Source organism: Trachurus japonicus, chromosome 10 (assembly GCF_045865225.1).
Source record: "Trachurus japonicus isolate A0001 chromosome 10, Traja_1.0".
Taxonomy (NCBI): Eukaryota; Metazoa; Chordata; class Actinopteri; order Carangiformes; family Carangidae; genus Trachurus; species Trachurus japonicus.
In genome coordinates this window covers 18,377,676-18,397,639 of record NC_140916.1, presented here as the reverse complement: position 1 = coordinate 18,397,639, position 19,964 = coordinate 18,377,676, and the positions used below count along the sequence as shown (strand labels likewise).

Genomic DNA, 19,964 nt, shown 5'->3' with positions numbered 1-19,964 from the left:
CCCCATAGGTGTCAGGTCAAAGAGCAAACAAGCCAAAGTACTTTAAGAATAATTTATTGTTTCAGAAACATTTGTTCTTGTGCTGGAGCGAGCCATCGCCTAGTAGCCAACCTTAAAGACAGGAAGAAGACAACATTAGGACATGATATCAGAGCTACATGTCATTGTGCCAAGTTATGCAAGCTTACCTTGACTCTGTTGTAGCCTATATGCCTGCCAGGTGCCTGTGCAGGGCGTCCATGGGAAGGCCCAGGTGAACCTGCTGCAGCTCCTTTTCCATAGGGAGTTGCAGGAGGTCCCGCTGCCTTCACGCTTTGACGGGGTGCAAACTGACCTTTGACGGGCTCGGCCTGTGGCACAGATGGAGAGTTTTGCAGGTAGTGGTCTCTCACATAGTGGACATCTTGCCAGTGGTCCCGCCCCTGCTCAAAGCTGCTGCTGGCGTGAGTGAATGTGCCGGGGGGATACTGGCCGGTCAGGAACATGTAGTCGTAGTGAGGATAGAAACCCCAGCCAGGGTAGGGCATCGGTCCGGGCATCGGTCCGGGCATCGGGTAAGGTGGGCTGGTGTGGCTTGGTCCAGGAGAGTTGTGAACAGGAAATGGAGGGGGTGGTGGCAGTGGGGGCTGGAAGCCCGTCTCCTCTGTCTCACTCTCAAAGTCACCGGCCTCAAAGCTGTGCTCAGAATGGGCCAACTCTCCTGCCTGGTACAGAGGTTCAGGTGGTGGAAGAGGTGGACTAACGTAACCAGAAGCAGCAGCAGCAGCTGGCCTTGCCCCACCAGAGAAACTTGGAGGTGGAACAGCCCATTCAGTTTCTGAAAGACACAAGAGTTATTTGACCTGCCAATTGAAACCATTGGCAAACCCAAACCAAAATTTCTAGAGACATGACCTTTAAATATTAGTTGCAGCTACCCAGTTGCCTACATGGCATCAAAACTCATGTTTACAGTAGTTTCTCTCCACTGCTGCCCAGAAAGTTTAACATTTGTTACCTAGAGAACCAGGGTGATGAGCAGCTCCTGGGGGTGCAGCACCAAAAGGCCGTCTCACTGCACCGCTGCCGTGTCCTGACTCAGCAGGTCCTGAAACAGAGCTGAATGCAACCGGTGCAGCTGGCGCTCTATGAACAGCAGGCTGAGGTTCAGGCTGTGGCACCGGCTGGTAAGATCCTCTGGAGACAACTTCAGCAGGAGCATTGTACGACGCATCTCCAGGTGCATAGGAGCCAGAAGAAGTGCCATAGCCATAGTCGTTGGTGTGACCACCACCATAGGAGCCTGAGGGGTTGAAGCCTGAGAACAAGAAACATTAATCAGAAGTGAATTTAAACAATCTGACAACAGATTAAAAACATGGACAAGTCATTTACCTTTTTTGACAGGGCCACAGTGTACGCTCACAGCCAGCAGAGCAAAGAGGGAAGCCCTGAACAGTTTTAAAAACAAGACAACAGAATGAAAAAACTTTACCAACAAGAAAACAAAAGGCTACGCAAGAGTCAGCACTACTTACCCCAAGATAACCTGTGCAGACATCATGTTGAAAGCCGACACTGAAGACACAGTGAACCATGCAGGCTTATAAAGGATGCCACCCTAATTAGTTAGAGTTTAACGAGCTAACCATGAGCAGCTGCTGGTCAGTGGCTCCAGTGAAGGCGGAGCAAACAGCATCACTTAGTCTGAACGAGGATCAGGTGCGGTCTTACCTTCCTTATCTCAGTTTGTGCCCACGCTGATACATAAAGAAGAGCGTGATTGTGTGATTGATGTGATTTTGACCATATTGGTTCTACAGCTCCACTACTTCCTGAACTTAATGCTGTTCCTTCATTTCCTGTCTTACATTATTGGACAAACTGATTAATCCAGGTGTGTCTGACCATTGTGACTACTCAGACACACCTGGATTAATCAGTTTGTCCAATAATGTAAAATAAGAAATAAAGGAGCTGCCTTAAATTCAGGAAGTAGTGGAGCTGTGCATAGAGCCCATTGTCTCTTGACATTCACAATGGTTTGTTTGTCCCAGAAGGGCAACTCAGTTCTTACAGTCACCAAATTTAGCAAGACAAACATTTATACACACATACATACTCAAGGCAGCACTGTATGTGGCAAGTAGGCAATAAAAAAAAGTTAAAACATGCAAATGAGATAGAATAACCAACTTAAAAGAAAATTATAGCTGCTGCGCAGCGATGGGTCGGGTCTGGACTATTTTTTGGCAAATTTAGGCAAATTCTGAACAACAAACAGGAGAATAGGAAGACAGGACAGTTGACCTTATAATTTTCACTTTGCACCAGTTGAGGATTGGACCTGCACCTTCTGGAACCAAAGACTGTTGGCTATCACACTGAGCTAATTGGCAATGGCTTCACACATTGAGTAAGCCATTCACCGTCGTGCAGGCAGATTTGAAACCACTGTAAAAAGAAAAATCAGTTTTTGAGGTAAGATACTGATATGTATTTGTCAAACATCTACTAAGACTCTAAGATTTTGTACATTTGTTTCACAAAGTCCACCTGGTATTTTCATGTGTTACCATCATCAACCTTGCCTGGGGCGTGAACCCACATCCTCTGACACCAAAAGCCAGCTCCTAACTCACTGAGTTAATTGTCTGCATGTGAGACCTGTTGTGTGACTTCTCAAATAGACTCAGGGAGTCAAAGCCAGGCAGCAGCTGTCAAGGCAGATTTCAAAAATGGTCAAAATGTCACAAATTGTGTTTCTAAACAAAAATCTGATAATACATAAATTGCATCATGACAGCATGGAAATGTTGGTGATTTGTTTTTAACGATAAGTGTTTTGCTTCACAAGAGAAAATCTGATTTAAAAATGCCACTCTCACATTGACTGCAGTTGTTCCCATGAGAGCAGAATTCAAAATGTTCTCAAAAATTCAGTTCTTGAGATCAAATTCTGATATTTGCCAAACTTCATCAACCATGACTCCAACATATTCTTATTTTTTTTTCAGGAAGATTGAAAATGTATTTAGCAACAATTGGATAGTATATGTTTACAGTAGTGTTTACAGTCAAACATTTTCATGCACTGTAGGCTCAATTTTTGATAAATCAAAAATCCGAGAAACAAGTTTTGTGGAGGACAGTCTGGAGATGCTCTGTAGCAAGTTTGGCGTCAATTGAGCAAAAATTGTGGGAGGAGAGGTTTAATAAGTTTTAGAAAAAAACAGAGTGATGGACTTCATAATTTGTACAGAGTTTAAGTGAACAAAGATTTCAGCATTATTGGGGCTACATTTTGGTGAAAGTTGCAAAACTGTAGCATCTACCATTGGTTTTGTAGGAATTTTTAAAGTTTTTAAATGTAAACGCTTATTGTGACACCCCCCTCCCCCTTGAATTGGAGTAAATCTGGCATGGGGTCGGACGTTTCTGTAAAGTTTGGTGAGTTTTTTCCCATGGGAAGTAGGATTTCCTCGGAAGAAGAAGAATTATGGGAATACAATAGGGTCCTGGCAGCTTAGCTGCTCGGACCCTAAAAAAAACAGTCAGGGTAAATAAATCAAGTGTGTTGCAGATTGTTGCTCTGAGCTAGAGTAAAGTGCAGTGCCTTGAGTATATTGCAAATGGGAAACCTACTTCGCATTCAGAAGCTTACTGGCAGATCACTGTCAGTAGACAGTCAAACAAATATTGGGCATAAGACCTACAGCCATAAAGAAATCAGGCTTTATCTGCCTGTCACAAGGTCAGCATCAAGTTGCCGTTTAGACTGGGTCATACAAGAGCAAAAATGATCACAGCAGCAGAAGCCTTGACACCTAACTTCTGAACTTCAGTGACACCTTGAGCTTTGGTTGATGACCACTGCCAAGTTTAAATCACGATCTGAGTTTGTCAACAGAAATGTGTCTAAGTAACAGTAAGGAAAACATGGTGTGGCAACTTTCCACAGAAAGTTCACAGCCACCAGTTGCGCGCAAAGATTTTCCTGGCCTTTTAGACCTCGAGTGAGATGTACCATGTGTCGGCTGGCAGCTGATAGTTACACATTCCTTACATGACAAGGCCTAGGTTTTCTGTCATTCCAGGCTAAAGTAGATGTTCAACCACAGGCAAGGGAGTGAGCTGTGACAGTGTCAAAACTGCATTCAGGTTCTGCTCCAGTGAGGTCTAATGTATTACCACTGCATTAGTGACGCCAAAACTAGTTGCATGCTCAAGAGCCAGTATCAGAGTACATTTCTCATGCACACAGTCACAAGGCTTTGACCAGCTTGACATTCTTCAATGTGCTTCCCCATAGGTGTCAGGTCAAAGAGCAAACAAGCCAAAGTACTTTAAGAATAATTTATTGTTTCAGAAACATTTGTTCTTGTGCTGGAGCGAGCCATCACCTAGTAGCCAACCTTAAAGACAGGAAGAAGACAACATTAGGACATGATATCAGAGCTACATGTCATTGTGCCAAGTTATGCAAGCTTACCTTGACTCTGTTGTAGCCTATATGCCTGCCAGGTGCCTGTGCAGGGCGTCCATGGGAAGGCCCAGGTGAAGCTGCTGCAGCTCCTTTTCCATAGGGAGTTGCAGGAGGTCCCGCTGCCTTCACGCTTTGACGGGGTGCAAACTGACCTTTGACGGGCTCGGCCTGTGGCACAGATGGAGAGTTTTGCGGGTAGTGGTCTCTCACATAGTGGACATCTTGCCAGTGGTCCCGCCCCTGCTCAAAGCTGCTGCTGGCGTGAGTGAATGTGCCGGGGGGATACTGGCCAGTCAGGAACATGTAGTCGTAGTAAGGATAGAAACCCCAGCCAGGGTAGGGCATCGGTCCGGGCATCGGTCCGGGCATCGGGTAAGGTGGGCTGGTGTGGCTTGGTCCAGGAGAGTTGTGAACAGGAAATGGAGGGGGTGGTGGCAGTGGGGGCTGGAAGCCCATCTCCTCTGTCTCACTCTCGAAGTCACCGGCCTCAAAGCTGTGCTCAGAATGGGCCAACTCTCCTGCCTGGTACAGAGGTTCAGGTGGTGGAAGAGGTGGACTAACGTAACCAGAAGCAGCAGCAGCAGCAGGCCTTGCCCCACCAGAGAAACTTGGAGGTGGAACAGCCCATTCAGTTTCTGAAAGACACAAGAGTTATTTGACCTGGCAATTGAAACCATTGGCAAACCCAGACCAAAATTTCTAGAGACATGACCTTTAAATATTAGTTGCAGCTACCCAGTTGCCTTTTGCATCAAAACTCATGTTTACAGTAGTTTCTCTCCACTGCTGCCCAGAAAGTTTAACATTTGTTACCTAGAGAACCAGGGTGATGAGCAGCTCCTGGGGGTGCAGCACCAAAAGGCCGTCTCACTGCACCGCTGCCGTGTCCTGACTCAGCAGGTCCTGAAACAGAGCTGAATGCAACCGGTGCAGCTGGCGCTCTATGAACAGCAGGCTGAGGTTCAGGCTGTGGCACCGGCTGGTAAGATCCTCTGGAGACAACTTCAGCAGGAGCATTGTACGACGCATCTCCAGGTGCATAGGAGCCAGAAGAAGTGCCATAGCCATAGTCGTTGGTGTGACCACCACCATAGGAGCCTGAGGGGTTGAAGCCTGAGAACAAGAAACATTAATCAGAAGTGAATTTAAACAATCTGACAACAGATTAAAAACATGGACAAGTCATTTACCTTTTTTGACAGGGCCACAGTGTACGCTCACAGCCAGCAGAGCAAAGAGGGAAGCCCTGGAACAGTTTTAAAAACAAGACAACAGAATGAAAAAACTTTACCAACAAGAAAACAAAAGGCTACGCAAGAGTCAGCACTACTTACCCCAAGATAACCTGTGCAGACATCATGTTGAACGCCGACACTGAAGACACAGTGAACCATGCAGGCTTATAAAGGATGCCACCCTAATTAGTTAGAGTTTAACGAGCTAACCATGAGCAGCTGCTGGTCAGTGGCTCCAGTGAAGGCGGAGCAAACAGCATCACTTAGTCTGAACGAGGATCAGGTGCGGTCTTACCTTCCTTATCTCACTTTGTGCCCACGCTGATACATAAAGAAGAGCGTGATTGTGTGATTGATGTGATTTTGACCATATTGGCTCTTGACATTCACAGTGGTTTGCTTGTCCCAGAAGGGCAATTCAGTTCTTACAGTCACCAAACTTAGCAAGACAAACATTTATACACATATACATACTCAAACAAGGCAGCACTGTATGTGGCAAGTAAGCAATAAAAAAAAGTTAAAACATGCAAATGAGATAGAATAACCAACCTAAAATAAAAATAAAATCAGTCAGGTAAGTAAATTACGTGTATTGCACAAGATTGTTGCTCACTGCTAGAGTAAAGTGCCTGAGTATATTGCACATGGGAAACCTACTTTGCATTCAGAAGCTTAATGGCAGATCATTGTAACATTGCTCCACTGTTTCTGTGGAGTTATGTTATAATAATATAGAAAGAGGGGGGGGGGAGACATGAATAAGTCCAAATAGAGTATATCTGATTAAAGGCTCCAATCTGTAGCTGCACTTAACTCCTTGTAGAGGAAAGATCTGATTTAATGAATGAAACTAAAATCTGCAGGACTCACAGCCACTCTGGTGGACAGTCTGTCATCTGTTGGCAGTCTGGGTATGAGTTGCCATGTTGTTACTTCAAGTACTGAAGTTTCATCAGAGCCAGAATAGTCTGGGGGGAAAAATCTCTGGCAGGGTTTAAACCTGGAATAACAGGGACACTCCCCCACAACAGCCTTTCTCAAGTTCTCTGTTCACCGTCTGTGCCTCAACACTGTGAGCCCAGAAAAGCTTGATTCAGCCCCACAGAGTCTGTCACATCCAAGTATGTGTGTCTGTGTGTGTATGAGTGTGTGTGTGTGTGTGTGTGTGTGTGTGTGTGTGTGTGTGTGTGTGTGTGTGTGTGTGTGTGTGTGTGTGTGTGTGCGTGCGCGTACAGTGACAGGTTCCCTTGTCATCTGCGTCATCGATGATCACAACCTCAGTATCTAAGCAATTTAAAAATACAGGCTTGTATAAACGAATGTCAGACAGAAATAGGGAGGAAAGCGGGAGGAAAAGATGATAAAAATAACCCATTCCGTTAATGAGGTGATTTGTTGTGCGTTATGTGTTGTGTTTAGTTATATATTTATTCATTTCAAAATGTCGCAGAGACTGAAGATGTCTTTATGACACAGATTTCCCTACTCAAAATGTGCCAGCTAATGTGTGTCCATTCCCTCTGATTAGAGTAACAGGAGAAAAGATGTAATGGCCTCACATTGTTAGTTTTGATTTTCCAGCTGCTGTGGTGTTCAAGTCATTTCCAAAGGTGCCAACACTTACAGTGAGCTTATTGATGCTATGGGTTTTGGGTTGTAACCCCAAAACCTTAATAAGGGAATAACAAAACACAATGGACTTCTAATTATGTGGACAGCTGTTACACGTTACATACTTTTGTATAGTGTTTGGACTGTTTTTACTGGTTTGTGTCGGTAATGAAAAGTATGTTTTTACTCAAGTCCTGTACCTCCTTTGTGTAACTCCGATAATATGTTCTTTTGTCGGTTTCTCCACTTTTACTATATTTCACAGTGAGATTTTTTTTAGACAGTGGCTAGCTACTTTTCAGATCTTAGTTTTACACACAAGATGCAGAATGTATCATGATATGGTAGGTTCATTACCTTTAATTATCAGTGCATGTTGTTTTGAGATGATGAGACGTGAGCTGCTCAGACAAGACAATGGAGGTGAACGGTGTAGATCCCTCATCAAACTCATCAAATTCACAATCCAACAACTCCAAAACACTACATTACATACATTCCCGACATGGCTGCTGGGCAGAGTGATTTCAAATGTAGTTCTAGCTATCTTGCCTTGAAAACAACTCCATCTCGTAATGTTATGAGGCAGGACAAAAGAGGGCCCAGGCGGGGTTTGAATCCCAGTCTCCCAGGTAAGAGTCATGCACGCTGACCATTCGACCAAAGGTGGTGGTCCCTGTAGTAAGTAGCCAGGGCACATCTTGTCCACGAGAGCAGTTGGCCACAATGTAAACTCTTGTTTGTAACCTTTTTGTAACAAATTAAATTAATTTAGCTTGATAACCAGCCAGCCCAGTGATGCACTTTAAAGATTAACTATAGGACTTGTAATGAAGCCTTTTACATTGTGGTGAAGACCATTTCTGAACAAACTCAGCACATGTGTAAATAATACAAACAATGGCTCTGTTAGACATTATCCTTTTCTTAGGCTTCATAATACCAGGACAAGGTCTTATGGCTGGAGGGGAGCCTTCACAGTTAATCCTTACATATCTCCACTTTAGATTTCCCTTATTTTACCTCTTCAAGTCTGGTGTAAATGGAATTTAAGTGTGTTTTTAAATTTCTGTCCAACCCAGAATGACAAAGAAGAGGCTAACACCCACAGCACATTTTACTATGACTTTGAGGCCTTTAGCAACCTGAACAGGCGTTAGTTTACACTGTTTGCAACATGAACTTTACTCGCTTAAGATTCTCTTCTGACACAGAAACTAAATATCAAATGATTCATTATCTTGTTAATGAATCCTTGTCAGACCTTTACTGTTGTGATAACACCCACATGTTGCCTGATTCATGCACTTATACCAACCTAACACTGTATTTAATTGTTTGCATGCTTGGGGACGAAAGTAAAAAATCTTTGGCATTTATTCATTTACTTATTTAGTTTATATAACCCAGTGATAACCTGCCTATAGAGCGCCATGTAGCCATGTTTCAGGTGGCTATTTGTTACCTATAGCCTTGAATCAGATGAAAAAACACCGATTCCTCCTAGCCCAGCTCTCAGCAAAGGCCGGGAAAAACAACAAAGTTAAGAAACAGTTTCAGTCGGAGAAGTTTTTAGAAAGCTAATTGGACAAGCTAACACTCCATTTCTACACAAAAGGTCTTCAGCACAGCGTGAGTGTGTTTGTGTGTTTGTGTGTATGAGTGGGGGTTTTGGACAGAGTCAGCAACACTTTTTTTTTTAGGATCAGGACAGATCCATTGGACATGCTGTGTTTACACCAGTTCAAATGCCAATGTGCCCATGATTCACTTTGACACAACAGGCTAGTGAGAGGTTGTATGTGTGTATGTTGTTACATACATTATGCATGTTTCTGCTCATGGATATGATGAATGTCAGATTACATAATATATGTTTTACACACGTGTGCAGGTCTCAATTAGAAGCAATGTGAAACCTCACACACACACACACAGGTGTGCACAAGGATAACGTGGGTGGTGCAACAACAACCTCCAACATTCACACACACTCCCACAGCATCTGCCTCCATCAGTTACCCTGGGCCCAAAAACACACACACACACAGCCACTATAGTGCCGACTCGTTGAGCTGTTTTCCTCCTCCAATTATTTCACCATGGCCAAGACACAGTGTGATTCCAGGCGTACAACTTATGCCCCGCGCTGCGTGCACAGCTTGGGGTTGCAGATGACCTTCCATGGAGCAGGTTTTGGTGAGTGTGTGTTCACTTGGGAACAGATGATGTGTATCATGGTTGACCTGGCCTTGACATGTGTCATGAAGGCAGGACTCAGAAGTGAGTAAAGCCGGCCCACCCATGCGCCATCCATCACCCCCTGCCCGTGCACAAGACCTCCATGTCTCGTCCCATCCCACGCTCTGCCCACGTGCTGCACCGCACCTTCCCTAAATTTGTGCTGTAACCAATAGATAATGAGAATGAATCTGTAACTTATTCAGTCAGATAGATACATGGTGCCCTTCGTTGGTGGTGCAAGTAGAGGCCATGACACCATTAGAGTATGATTACAGACAGTCGTCTAACCCGGACTGATCAATATGAAATGTAATGAGAGGATTTGTTTATGACACATCCAACTAGATGCACAGAATGTTTTGTCCCCCCCTGATATTAGTCAGATATATATCATCATCTCTTCTCCTTTAACACAAATTCAACTGGTCCATATGCTGCATTAGATCATTTGGCTCCACCGCTGGGTTTCCCTTTCATGTTCGTCTGTTGTTCTCAATTGTGGGCGGCTCTCGGCTACTTTCCAAACTGGCCTACACTAAATGAGACAGATGATTTTTTTGTCTTTAATGCCAACTGAGTTCAGTTTTCCCACCTCCTGTTCTCCACCTACTATACCCCCTTGTGAGCAAATGTGTAAGGGTGGAACCACACAAACACTGTTCATCTGAAGCAGTAGTCATGCCTTTAATAACTGTCACATGTTTCTTCTTAAGGAGTTGTAAAGATTGTTGTGACCATAAAGCTCCATCCCACCTCCATCCTTCATCCTTTTCTTCTCCCTCCCACTGAGTTTTGTCTTAACTGGGAGTTCCTACTTTAAGTACATTAAATGCATTTATCATTAAACACTAAACACTGGCTTTTTTTTTTTTTTTGCATACTGCATTTTCAGAAACAAAGTGTAAAATAAAACAAAACATACAAATAAATTGTGCTCTTTTAATTATCTCAAATGATAAATAAGAAGCCAATGTAGAAACAATCTTACTTTTGTCACACAGTTGTGCGTGAAGCCAGTGACAAAACCAGCCCTGCCACTGCCTTTCTTGTCGCTTCCTGCGGTGACTCTGCCCCCTCCTCCCGGGCTGACGTAGAGCGGGTCCTCCGCTGCCCACGGTTGTGGGCGAAGACCAGCCGCGGGTATAAACAGCTCGCCGGGACTCCTTCACGTCACTGCCTTGAAGCCGCAGCAACTCGAATCACCAGAGCTGAACCTCAGCAGAGATAGCAGCAAGCAGGCACCTCCACGCCGCGCAGGCTAACTCGCTTTCGGCTTTGGTTCGAGATGGCGACTCGTTGGTCCAACAGGAGCTCCAGCGCCCACAACTTCAAGAGTGAGTTTCTGTCCGTCTTTAATCTTGCGGTTTGAATGCAGCGAGCGTGTTTGATTATCCAAATGCATTTCTGTGATTTAGTTGGATCACTGCGGTTAGGAGTCTGCGTTTTTACGCACAGTCTTTTTTGGTTATATTTGACGTCGTACATCCACATAAACGTTGGAGGCTACAATTTAAATGTGTCAATTAAAACGATTTACCATTTACATTTTAATAGTGTTTTTCAGTTAGCCTAGGTGATTTGTGGGAATGTCGACTCCAGTCAGAAGTGCGCGTTTTTTGCGCAAATTAGGTTTGAAGCTTTGAAAAAAAATCTGTGTATCCTTTTATTTGTCAATCCATGATCATATTATCTCTAGTAATGTTATTGTAATGTAATAGTGAATATCATTATGATGAGGAGGACTTTTCAAATATGTTTTGGCTTTTCTGTAAACTTCTCCAAAACTGTATCTCTTTTACGCATGGAGCGATGATTCTAAGCATTATTTCTGAATCCATATCGACGTTGGGGTAAATAAGACCTAGGGTGACTATAGAAAGGTGTCCTGTTCCACCCTTAAAGCCCCAACTCCAGTTCTCCCTCAGCGTCCAGCGCAGTTAATAGTCCAACTTGTTAAGAGGTCAAGAGGTGAGCCGCTGGAAAATCTTGCGCACAGCTGTTGAATGGGAACCTCATCATTATTTCATGCATGTACTTTTCCCGCGGTGGCCACCTTTGTGCACTGTTATCTGAGCTGTGCCAAGAAGCTGTTGCAAAATTGAGAAGAACCGAAACTGATCCGTGTCTGGTTACCTATTTTACGCCTGTCCTCTCTCCTGTAGCCCTCAACGGAAACATCCTTTTGGTGTAGATAGCACGAGAACTAGGAAACTAGGTTAATTTAAGGCGGCCAGGCACGTGTAATTCACGTTTTGCCTTTTAGAGGTTTATTTTGTTGACTTTTTTTTGGTGAAAGCGATTTTTATAATCATAATTACTATAATTCACAGTTATGTAATCATGACACAACAGACATTGACACCTATGTAAAATGATCAGGTGGATATGAAAGGATGAATGTTTTCTGGTGAATTATATATGACCCTCAAAGCTGTTGGGACCATCAACAAGTCACAGGTGAGAGCACAGCAGTGCTCAAAGGAATCACTGACATCAGCAGCAGCTTTGACAGACAGGCAGTAATGAAGTGCTGGTGCCAAAAGTCAAAATCAACCGCTCTTTCTTTGTGTGACACTCTTTCACTCACACAATGAGCACGTTTACCAAACCAGAACTAACTAGTGCAACACTGGCCCTTTGCTGCAAACTTGACCTTCGCTTGTGTTCCTTTATTTCTCATTAGAAATAACCATCTCTGTCTTTCTCTCCCTCTCTCCAGGTGGATTAACCCTATGGCTGATTCTTTGGCTGGTGGTGGTGAAGCCGGGCGGGGTGGGCGCATGCCCCAGGTTGTGCGTGTGTTACCCCACGCCCATGACGGTCAGCTGCCAGTCCCAGAACCTCACCATAGTGCCGGCCGGCGTGCCCTACGACTCACAACGTGTTTTCCTGCAGAACAACCGCATCACTGAGCTTCGCGCAGACTCTTTTGGCTTTGAGACACAGGTAAAAATAAAAGGCAGTGCCCCCGTATTTGGAGATACCGTGAACTCCCTTTTTGTCCTTTCACAGACTTACCATTCCCTCTACTTTCTGTGCAGGTGCTGTGGCTATATGGAAACAATATCACATGGATCGAGGCCGGGGCTTTCAGCAACCTCAGAGTGCTCGAGGAGCTGGATCTGGGTGATAACCCTTCGCTGCGGCACCTGGAAGGTGGAGCCTTCAGGGGATTGGAGAAGCTGCAGAGCTTGCACATGCACCGCTGCAAGCTGGCCACTCTCCCCCATGATCTCTTCCACAAGCTGTACAGTCTGCAGTTTCTCTACCTGCAGGTAAAGCTATTTTGTATGTTTGCACACACATATTCTCTATATAAGTGCATATTTAATTTAAGGTATGCATGAGAATGTACACGTGATGCTTGCAGGAACAGATAGTTGATGTATGAACACATCAGTCCCTGTACAGTTTCCCACATGTAGGCAGCACACCCACTCACACACTGGCACTTTGAAACAGCATGTTACTAAAATGCAAATTGAGAACATCCAGAGGATCTTGAACAAAAGCAACATACCATGTATCTCTGCAAAAAGAATTAGCAGTATTCAACAGTAGCGAAACAGATTGTATTATTAAAACAAACACAAGAGAGTGGTCTCAGGTGACTGAGAGAAGAAATTACACAGAATGATCAGTGTTAGCAAAGTGAGTGGCTGGCAAATCCTCCATACACACACAAATAAAATAAACCATGAAAACATGAAAAATGAGTGAGCCCACACATTTTTCTTTCAACAGCAAGCCAGATGAAACAAAACTAAACCAAACTCTAAGAGCAAGAAATAAAAAATATTCAGCTTAACTCAACTTAGTTTATAAAGCACTTCAAAACCAGCAGAGTAGAAACTGTGAAGATTAAAATACTGTATACTTTAAACTTTTGCAATAGATTTTCAGTGCTCGTCTTGTATCTTTAATTGATTTCCTTCATTTTCAGGCTTTTTGAGATTTTTCATTATTATTCAGTGTGTTGTTTTTTTTGGCCAGAGTTTGCAGCATCTTGGCAGCAGGCTGTTAGTTCTCAGCTGTTAGAGCGCCTTTGAATCTAATCAGATAACAAATCTCTGCCAAAATGATGTGTCTGGGAATTAAAGGATCCCTCTCACATTCTGATTTGGTCAGTCCTGTTCACTATTTACAGATAAGACATTCCCCAAGTGAACATGTGTGGTTCTTTCAGAGGCCATGTACATGTGACATACTGCATATGATCAAGAGCTTTTGTTGCTTCTGCAGGAAAATACAAGTTAGTTTTCCCACCTGCTCTCTTCCACAGCACTAAATCCTCTTCTATTCTTTTATTTTGCTCCAGGAGAATCAGCTTCACTTTCTGCACGATGACCTGTTCTCAGATCTGGTAAACCTCACTCATCTCTTCCTGCATGGAAACCGAATCCGCACTCTCTCCGAGAATGTGTTCAGAGGCCTGGTCAACCTGGACCGCCTCCTCATCCACGACAACCGCATCCGGCAGGTCAACCGCCGTGCTTTCCGCGACCTGGGCCGCCTGACCATCCTCTACCTGTTCAACAACTCCCTGGCCGAGCTGCCGGGCCAGACCATGAAAGACGTCCAGGGCATCCAGTTCCTCCGCCTGAACGGTAACCCCTGGTCCTGCGGCTGCGAGGCTCGCTCCCTGTGGGAGTGGTTCCGCAAGGCCCGCATTTCCTCCTCCGAGCTCATGTGCTCCTCCCCGTCCCAACGTCGCGGCGAGGACCTCAGATTCCTCCGGGAGCTGGACTTCGCCCTCTGCCCCATGCCGGACCCCGGCTCTCTGGCTGGAAGCACCACGACCACCTTCAGCACCAAGACCCGCTGGTGGTTCTCCAAGCACAAGCCCGCATCTTCTTCCAAGTCCTCGTACCAGAAGAACACGGAGACGGTGAAGGCCTTCCCCTTCGCGGCCGTCAAGCCTCAGTTTCTCCCCAAAACCCCCGTCGAGTCCATCCCCTCCAAGTACGAACTGTCGGAGGCTGAGGCGGCGCTCCCCAAGCTGGACCCGGAAGAGTACTGGGCCAACTACGGCAACGAAGACTCCTCCATCCGCTGTTTTGACGTGGACTGTGCACCAGGCTACGACAACCCAGCCTTCCCTTCATCCTCCTTCTCACCCATCACCCCATCCCTCCTCCGCCTCCTCTCCGTATCTATAGTCACACTCTCCCTTCATTTCCTCTTCGGCTGAACTCTTCTCCCTTCCACACCCCCTTTCTCTTCTGATTTCTCCCCCTGCACTTTCCAACTCTAAAAAAACAACAACAACCTGGATCTTGATTCCTTTCAGTAGCCTCCAGCAGGGGGCGTTTACACTGACACAGGAGACAGGCAAAGCAGCATGGAGCTGTTTTAAAGAGCACAGACCAGCTGAGCTCATGTAGTGCAGGACAGGATTTCAATTCTGAAGTAGCTGCTGCCTACCAGTACAGGCTTTTTTTTTAAAAAAAAGCAGGGATTCAATCATGAAAAATGGCTGTGATACAAAACAGTAGAAGGGCAGGAACCTACAACAGCATCAAGGGATGATAGATACATCACAAAGAGCTGATGGGGTCTCCAGATGTTTTTTTGATATCACAGCTGTAAACAACGCAGGCGTTGTGAATCATCAACAGCTATTTTCTATGACAACTAGTGCTCACCATCCAGTCACTGCTAACACTATGCCTCGCCAGTTTACTCTCTTCGAGAATAAAAGTGGTGAGCAATGGGGTTATTTGGCAGAAGCAAGAGGTGGATCAACACGGATAATGAGAGAGGAAATCAATAGTGTGAGAAGAGTGAGATGTAGATATTCATCTAAAGGCAGAAAAGAACGAGGAGAGGATGATTAGACCAGCAGCCAAGAGCAGCTCTCCTCTCCTTCAGATTTATGATCTTGATCCCAGAGATGCCAGCGAACCACCACCACCACCACCACCACCACCTACACTTGTACATACCACACATCATCACTACATACAGCCATTACACACTGCTCTGTATTTTAGACTAGCTGGATTTCTACTTTCCTTTTCAAAACTTTTAGTAAACGGCAGCTTGTGGTGATAGAAGAGATACTTAGATTGCAAATGGAAGGCAGAGAAAATCGACTCCCTTTCCTTCCCTCATGTTGTCCACTCTCTCTCTCTTTTTCTGTCTCTCCCTCTCTCTCTCTCTCTCTCTCTCTCTCTCTCTCTCTCTCTCAAACAACTGAAAAACTTGCTCCAATTTTCCAGACTGAAGTTAAAATGAAAATGTGTAGTGAGATGAAGTATATCAGCTCACTTTCAGCCTGAGAAGAGATGTAGATGGTCACTACCAAAAAAGGGAAACAAAGGGTTATTTTTTGTGTGTTTTAGTTTTTGTTGTGGTTTTGTTAGAGTATATCACTGGACTATTGTGAATGTAGGACACCAAAGTCCTGAGGAGACCAGTACTAAAATGAATGCCTGTGAATTTATGATTTGTGTGTCCCATTGAAATGTGTCTTTGCTCTGTCTGTCTGGATGGATAACAGTGTGTGTGTGTGTGTATGGACCCTAAACTGTTTCTCGACCAACTGTATATTTTCAATGTGAGTGGATGTATCAGTTGTTGTTTTTTTGTTTGTTTGTTGTTTTTTTACACATATCCAAGGGTCTGATCTGAATTGAGTGACACACTCTTTATTTGATGCTCATAAACAGATCGTAATCTATACTGCAACTGTTATAACACCACCATGTCCCATATTAAAGCTGTCTGTTAGAGAACCTCTCTGACTCCACCGTGTGTTTTTGGAAAATAGGATGGTTGTTTTCTCCTCAATCTGTTCAATGCAATGCCAATCCTGTCTGTGGTCTGTCTGCATTATTCATGCAGGGCATATGTTTCTTGTCAACCCCAAATATTCAATCTGAACCATCCTGAATCATAACTGTGAGTTTCTGCATAGAATATGAACGATACTGTGATGCTGTTAGATTCTGTATTTTTCAATAGAGAAACTTGTGAGGAAAGTGCTTTATTTGCTTTATTAAAAAATGAATAAAGAAAAATAATCAAAATGAAGTGAGTGGGAGTTTTTTGTTGTTTCCCTGTCATCTTTGTTTGCCAAGGATGACACAAAGAAAAACATTAAATGGGCAACAGCCATGCAAGCACAATGAATACTAATAGCTACTGAGACTCGGTGGAAGAAGCCTTATAGTGACAAAATTGAGTATCAAAGCAGAAAATTTAATCGATTGAATTTACCAAGTCTTAATCAATACTTTACAGTGAAACCCCTGAACCAATAAACTAAATGATGAATGTGATCAGTATTATCCAAAGTCTGGATTGCTGATATGTTTTTGGACAAAGAAGGACAACACTGTTAGGAAACTGTTTTTAAAGAACATCACGTCATCGTGTTCCTGTCAAAGCCGGAAGAAAAGGGAGGTGTGTGTGTGTGTGAGTGTGTGTGTATCTTCGTGTGTTCCCATGTGCATACGCAAGTGTAGAGGAGTCCATGTGACAGAGCGGGTGTGTGGGAAAGGTGATCAATCTCAACGTGTTCACTTCACTCCCCCCATTTCCTTTCTCACATGTGCAGAAGGCAGCTATATTGGGCCGTGTTATACAGAAGGATGGGTGGACGAGCTGTTCAGATGTGTGTGTGTGTGTGTGTGTGTGTGTGTGTGTGTGTGTGTGTGTGTGTGTGTGTGTTATTATGGGATGCAGGGGTATGATTCAGGTTTGGGGCCGAATGAGGAACATGCCAGGATGAAAATGTGACGATGTGTCCAGTGATCAGCCCACCCCCTCAACAGACTAACTCTCACCATGATGGTGATCATCATCATCACACACACACACTCATGCATGTGTTTATAAGTGCACGGACTTGAATACTTTCACTGCAGCAGCCATGTGTCCCCTCACATCCCATCTTTTCTTTCCAGCTCCCAAATTATTCAACAGTTTCACACCTGCTTTGGTCTCACTTTTACTTCTTCCTCTCTTCTCTCATTTTCTCTCTCTCACAAAAACTCCCTCACTCCTTTCAGTCATACTTGGCAGTACATAAATCACCAAGCCCACATACATTCTTGTCCGCAGCAACTTTCTTCAGAACTTCTTATTTCCAACTCAACACGCACATGTCAAACACAAAAGGCCCAAGGGTGCACTGTTTAGTCAGTTAATGGTTGTTTTAAGTTGTTCAAATTATATGAATTGCATGTCTTAGTAGTACTACTAGTAGTTCACTAAAATTTAGTCAAAAAGGTTGAAAAGCATTATAAAATGGTTAATTTACTATGGGAAACTGTGGGTAAGTACAATGCTGTTCCAGATAATGAACTTTCATACAATTTCTATTTTGAGCACATAAATCCATTCACACTGATGCATGGTAATGTGAACTGTATAATAAGAAGATTAAGACCGTTGAGGGAGGACCACCAACATAAATACAAACTTGTCAAAACAGCAAACGTTAGAGATGTTGCTGTCAACTATGGTGATGATAGGCTACGGAGGGTCGCTGTACGGTACACACACAGGAGGGTAAAACACTCAATCTCAAATCAAGTGAGTAAAATAAATAGCAGGTGGGTGGCACTTGAGGTGACTGATCACTATGTCTTGTGTGTGCAGAAATGGACAGAGTTTTGTTTTTTACAACACTTTTAGCTGGTGTTGCATGCTGACATCAGCACGCTAACACGCTCACATAATGACCAGCATGTTGTTGACAGAAACCAATGAAAGAAAGACAATTAAGTGTTAGCACTAAATACACTGCCAAAGCACACAATATGTTCGAGACTATAACACACACATACACACACACACACACACACACACATTTATGTAGGAGTGGGACAACCCACCACACCTTCTTCTTTGATTTATAATTGGTAATATCGTACAAAAAATATTTGTATGGCTTTCAAATCACATCAGTTCAGTCTGTGGACACCACAGTAGACTCATATTTAAGATATACTGGATCAATCGGTCATATAACTCTCTATAGTATGCATTTTTACCCAAGTACTTCAGACTGTGGTAAAACATATTACAATATATTTCAAGCTTTTGTGGAGCAGTTACAGCAACCATGTTCAAATGACAGTATTTGACTTTTTGGTTAGTGGGCACCATTTTTGATTCAAACAACACTTGGAGAAGTGGGATTATATAATGTAGATATAAGTAGATTGACGTCGGTCATAATTTCACAGAACTGCAGAGATGGCAGTAATGGGTGGTGTGGACGTGGACGTCCCCCTCAGTTTTCCGTACCCAGGTTAACCACCTCCTCGAGAAATGCACATCAAAAACTCCAGTCATGACTAACATGATAACCTCTCCCATGTTTCAAAAACGCTTTTCTACGGCAGAACTGTGGGCGTTTGCCCTCTGTGCCTGAAAGCAGCTGCCTGGGTGGTCATGGGACATGTTTGCTGTATTTCCGGTGCAAGAACACAACCAAGACATCAGCAGAGAGAAGATGTCTCTGAAGTCGTCAGACTTTGATGATGTGCCCTTGCCGCTTATCGCAAACTCATGCCCACTCATCCCCCCCAACTCATCATCCTATTTTTCTTGCCTCTCTTTTATGTGTCTGTCTGCCTTTCATATGCTGTCACTCAGTCTTTGTCTGAAACCCTATCACTGCGGCTCTTCTCGCTGCCTGTCACACAGTCTCCCCTACATGGTTATCTTTGTCTTGGCCAAGCCTGCGTGTTGGCTCCAACGTGTCCATTTGTGTGTTCGCTGACGTTCACCTTCGCACATGTTTGCAGAGGACGAATGGAGACTCACACCCTGACGTCAGAGACCTGCAGGAAGGAAATGAAGAGGCTGAAGGAGACTTTCTGAAGGATGAAATGAACTCACTCACTGCCTCTGCATGTGGAGTCTTTACTCTGAGAGAAAACATAATAATCCAGCTTTCTTCTTTTGACGTGAACATAACGGGTTCACAACTAAAGTCTGCAGCATTGCAGTCAACATGACATCTGACCTTTCACATCCATAATTGATGAACATTATTTGTGCCATTGCTGCAACGACCAGCTCCCATTGTCCAGCACGTGGAAACATGAGCCTGCGAGACAGTGAACCTCTGGTCCTGATCGCACACCGAACAGAATAGGAGGGAAAGAAGACACAGTGAGGAGGAGATTTGTGACCTGTATGAATAAAATCATTTTGAGTGAGCAATTTCTTGAAGAATCAGTGAGATAGTTGCCATGAGTTCATCCTCAGAGCAACAATGAGTTCATCACTAGTGAGACCAAAAGGTTGAGAAGAGCATTAGTGTAGAAACTTCCAAAATATTTACAAAATGTAAAGGATAATCATTTAAAAGAAGAACTTTTGACTGTTTTTGATGCACATATACAGTTTTTTTTTATCAATAAAAAAGCTGCACACCCAAACCACAG

At 44.0% G+C, this 19,964-nt stretch overlaps 3 protein-coding genes across 3 annotated transcripts; 1 reads left to right on the top strand and 2 right to left on the bottom strand.

The window, feature by feature from the left end:
* Positions 1–42: 42 nt before the first annotated feature.
* LOC146979738 (uncharacterized) lies at positions 43–1,581 on the bottom strand. The gene is made up of 5 exons (XM_085788728.1): positions 1,518–1,581; positions 1,375–1,430; positions 998–1,297; positions 189–817; positions 43–111 (listed from the first exon to the last, which is right to left on the bottom strand). The coding sequence occupies exons 1-5, from the start codon at positions 1,541–1,543 to the stop codon at positions 100–102; spliced, it is 1,023 nt and encodes a 340-aa protein (XP_085644854.1). The 5' UTR covers positions 1,544–1,581; the 3' UTR covers positions 43–99.
* Positions 1,582–4,429: 2,848 nt separating this feature from the next.
* On the bottom strand, positions 4,430–5,823 carry LOC146979737 (uncharacterized). Its single transcript, XM_085788727.1, has 4 exons — positions 5,800–5,823; positions 5,656–5,711; positions 5,279–5,578; positions 4,430–5,100 (listed from the first exon to the last, which is right to left on the bottom strand). Exons 1-4 carry the CDS (start codon positions 5,820–5,822, stop codon positions 4,445–4,447), a joined length of 1,035 nt encoding a protein of 344 aa, XP_085644853.1. The 5' UTR covers position 5,823; the 3' UTR covers positions 4,430–4,444.
* A 4,866-nt stretch (positions 5,824–10,689) lies between these two features.
* On the top strand, positions 10,690–16,559 carry rtn4rl2b (reticulon 4 receptor-like 2b). The gene is made up of 4 exons (XM_085789732.1): positions 10,690–10,892; positions 12,278–12,504; positions 12,600–12,833; positions 13,877–16,559. Exons 1-4 carry the CDS (start codon positions 10,844–10,846, stop codon positions 14,747–14,749), a joined length of 1,383 nt encoding a protein of 460 aa, XP_085645858.1. The 5' UTR covers positions 10,690–10,843; the 3' UTR covers positions 14,750–16,559.
* Positions 16,560–19,964: the final 3,405 nt, after the last annotated feature.

Coding starts and splice junctions, on each gene's coding strand:
- LOC146979738 (XM_085788728.1), bottom strand. CDS start 1,543: ATGATGTCTGCACAGGTTATCTTGGG. Junction 1,431..1,517: donor TCTGCACAGGTTATCTTGGG/GTAAGTAGTGCT, acceptor AAAACTGTTCAG/GGCTTCCCTCTTTGCTCTGC. Junction 1,298..1,374: donor CTGTGGCCCTGTCAAAAAAG/GTAAATGACTTG, acceptor TCTTGTTCTCAG/GCTTCAACCCCTCAGGCTCC.
- LOC146979737 (XM_085788727.1), bottom strand. CDS start 5,822: ATGTCTGCACAGGTTATCTTGGG. Junction 5,712..5,799: donor TCTGCACAGGTTATCTTGGG/GTAAGTAGTGCT, acceptor AAACTGTTCCAG/GGCTTCCCTCTTTGCTCTGC. Junction 5,101..5,278: donor TCATCACCCTGGTTCTCTAG/GTAACAAATGTT, acceptor TGTGTCTTTCAG/AAACTGAATGGGCTGTTCCA.
- rtn4rl2b (XM_085789732.1), top strand. CDS start 10,844: ATGGCGACTCGTTGGTCCAACAGGAGCTCCAGCGCCCACAACTTCAAG. Junction 12,505..12,599: donor CTTTTGGCTTTGAGACACAG/GTAAAAATAAAA, acceptor CTTTCTGTGCAG/GTGCTGTGGCTATATGGAAA. Junction 12,834..13,876: donor TGCAGTTTCTCTACCTGCAG/GTAAAGCTATTT, acceptor ATTTTGCTCCAG/GAGAATCAGCTTCACTTTCT.